The sequence below is a fragment of the Malassezia sympodialis genome, genomic scaffold (assembly GCF_000349305.1).
Source record: "Malassezia sympodialis ATCC 42132 genomic scaffold, msy_sf_37, whole genome shotgun sequence".
Classification (NCBI taxonomy): domain Eukaryota; kingdom Fungi; phylum Basidiomycota; class Malasseziomycetes; order Malasseziales; family Malasseziaceae; genus Malassezia; species Malassezia sympodialis.
The window spans coordinates 1-2,813 of NW_017387834.1; the positions used below are offsets into that span (position 1 = coordinate 1).

General features: G+C 74.9%; 1 protein-coding gene across 1 annotated transcript; it reads right to left on the bottom strand.

The window, feature by feature from the left end:
- Positions 1-304: 304 nt before the first annotated feature.
- On the bottom strand, positions 305-2,740 carry MSY001_3507 (uncharacterized protein; the record flags this gene model as incomplete). The annotated part of the gene is made up of 1 exon (XM_018885405.1): positions 305-2,740. One exon carries the CDS (start codon positions 2,738-2,740, stop codon positions 305-307), a length of 2,436 nt encoding a protein of 811 aa, XP_018741968.1.
- Positions 2,741-2,813: the final 73 nt, after the last annotated feature.

The following is a 2,813-nucleotide window of genomic DNA, read 5'->3' on the forward strand; positions in this document are numbered from 1 at the left end:
GCCCGCGGACGGCGTCGTGGGCGCGCCGGTGCGCGTGACGGTCACCGCGCACAACACGAGTGCCGAGCACGTCGCGGACGCGCGCCTCCAGGTCGAGCGCGTGGACGCGTGCTGGCTCGCGGGCGCGTCGAGGCAGGCGCTCCCGCTGCTCCTGCCGCACGAGACGCGGACGCTCACGTGGCTGCTGTACCCGCAGCGCACGGGCCTGTGCCGCCTGCCGGTGCTGCGTGCGTGGGACGAGGGCGGGGCGCAGGAGCTGCCCGTGCACGTCGCGCCGCGCGCGGTGTATGTGCGACTACCGTAGCTAGGGAGCAGTGAGACCGTCGTGCTGTACGAGGGCGAGCATCGCATGCACGATCGGCTCGTGGTGCGGCGCGGTCATCGCGCGGGGGTCCTCGATGGCCTCGTCGAGCATGCGGTCGAGCAGCTGGCGCAGCTGGCGGCACAGCACGCCGATGCGCGGGTTCGCGCGCATGCGGACCCATGCGTCGGCGCTGGCCGCCGCGCCGGTCGACACGAGGACGCCGCCGACCGCGTGGTCGACGTGCAGTGGCCCGCCGAAGAGGAGGAGCGCGTACAGCGGGACCTCGGTGATGTCGCGCAGGTACGTGCGCGCCTCGCCTGCGGGGCCGCGCGCGCTCTTGCTGAGGAAGGCCACGTAGCCGGACTGGCTCTCGGTCGCGTGGAAGAGCAGCGAGCTCGGGTGCAGAAACACGCGCCCGTCGTGCTCGTCCATGTAGTGCAGCTCGCGGGCGTGCGCGTCCTTGCGCACCGCGCCTGATGCGGACGCGTGGTACCGCGCCGCCGGCTGGTCGACGCGCGCGATCGACGGCCACAGCGCCGCGAGCAGCAGCGAGCGCAGCAGGTTCGTGTGCCGGCTGTGGGCGTCGTACGCGAGCGACGACGCGCGCGCGGGCCACGCGGGCCCCTGCGCGCGGTAGCCCTGCACGTACGCGCGGTCCACGAGGCCCGTCTCCTCGAGCTGCTGCAGCAGGGTCGTGCGCGTGAGCGCGGCCTCCTGCAGCGCGACGGCAGAGAGGCCGTGCCGCTCGCAGAACGCGCGCACCTCGGCGCCCGGCCGCCGCTCCGCGCGCATCGTGAGCCACTGCGCAAAGAGGTGCGCGTGCGTGAGCAGGTCGCTGCGGCCGAACAGGGACGCGGCGCGCGCGCGCGCCGCGCCGTCGTCGCGTGCCGCGGCACTCGCGACGATCGGCCGGCCGGCGACGAGCGCAGCGACGTGGAGGAGCGGCTCGACACACCCGGCGAGGCATGCGAGGACGAGCAGCTTCGCCTGGCGCACGTCGAGCGGGAGCATCGCGACGTGCCGGCCGAGCGGCGTGAGGCGCGCGGCGTGCCCGCCGTCCGTGTGCAGCGCGCCGGCCACGACGAGGCGCGTGTGCGCGGCGTCGAGCGCCTCGAGCGACGGTGGGTCCAGGGCCTGCGCGAGGAACGTGCGCACGTTGGCGTCCGGCTGGATGGCCTTGACCTGCAGCACGACGCCCTCGAGCGGCGTGCGCTGCATCTCGGGCGCCGAGTGCGCGGGCTGCAGCGCCGCCTCCATCGCGCGCGTGTACAGCCGGAAGCACGCGCCGGCCATGGTGCGGCCTGCGCGGCCCGCGCGCTGCCGGCACGCGGCGCGCGACGCCCACGTATCGAGGAGGCGCGAGACGCCCGCGCGCGCGTCGTACTGCGCCTCGCGCACGCGCCCCGTGTCGATGACGTAGCAGACGTCGGGGATCGTGATGCTGGTCTCGGCGACGTTCGTCGCGATCACGACCTTGCGCTGCGCGCGGCCGACCGGCTGGAAGACGCGGCGCTGCTCGTTCGGCGGCAGGTTGGCGTGCAGCGGGAGGACGGCGAGCTCGGCGTGGATCGGCAGCGCGGCGATCGCGTCCATCGCCTGCCGGATCTCGCCGACGCCGGGGCAGAACACGAGGATCGCCGCGCGCCCGCGGAGCGAGCCCGTGCCGTCGATCTTCGCGGCGCACTGCGCGGCGTACGCGACCGCCGCGGCGAGCAGGCCGTAGTCGATGCGGCTCGAGGCGACGAGCGCGCGCACCGTCGGCACCGCGTCCGGGTCGAGTGCGCTGGCCTCGTACAGCTTGTCTGCGCGCTCGTCGTCGCGGGCCAGCGCGAGGGGCGTGCGGTACCCGGTCGCCTGCACGAGGTGCTCGAGGTAGTGCGTCTGCACGGGGAAGGTGCGCCCGGGGATCTCGAGGTACGGGGCGCCGCCAAAGTAGCGCGTGAAGGTGTCGGCCTGGATCGTCGCGCTCATCAGCACGACGCGCAGCCGCGGGTTCCGCGTGAGCACCTGGCGCAGGAGCAGGAGCAGAAAGTCCGAGTCGATGCTGCGCTCGTGGACCTCGTCGACGACGATGTGCGAGAGCGACGCGAGGTCCGCGTCCGCGCCGGACGCCATGCGGCGCAGGAGCACGCCCGTCGTCGTGAAGAGCAGGCGGCACGCGCGCGACGCGCGGCGCTCGCCGCGGATCGCATAGCCGACGACCGCGTCGTCCGCGGCGGCGCCGTCGAGCGACTCGCCGCGCTCGGCGGCGACGCGCGCGGCGACGCCCATCGCCGACACACGCCGCGGCTGCGTCACAACGACGCTGCACAGGCTGCCGCAGCCCTGCGAGATCGCCTCGTCGAGGAGGAACTGCGGCACCTGCGTCGTCTTGCCGCACCCCGTCTCGCCGGCGATCAGCACGACGCGGTGCTGCCGCACGCTCTCGAGCACCATCTCGCGCGCCGCATGCGCCGGCAGCGCCTCGCGCACGGGGCGCACCTGCTCGCGAAACGCGGGCGAGGCGTGC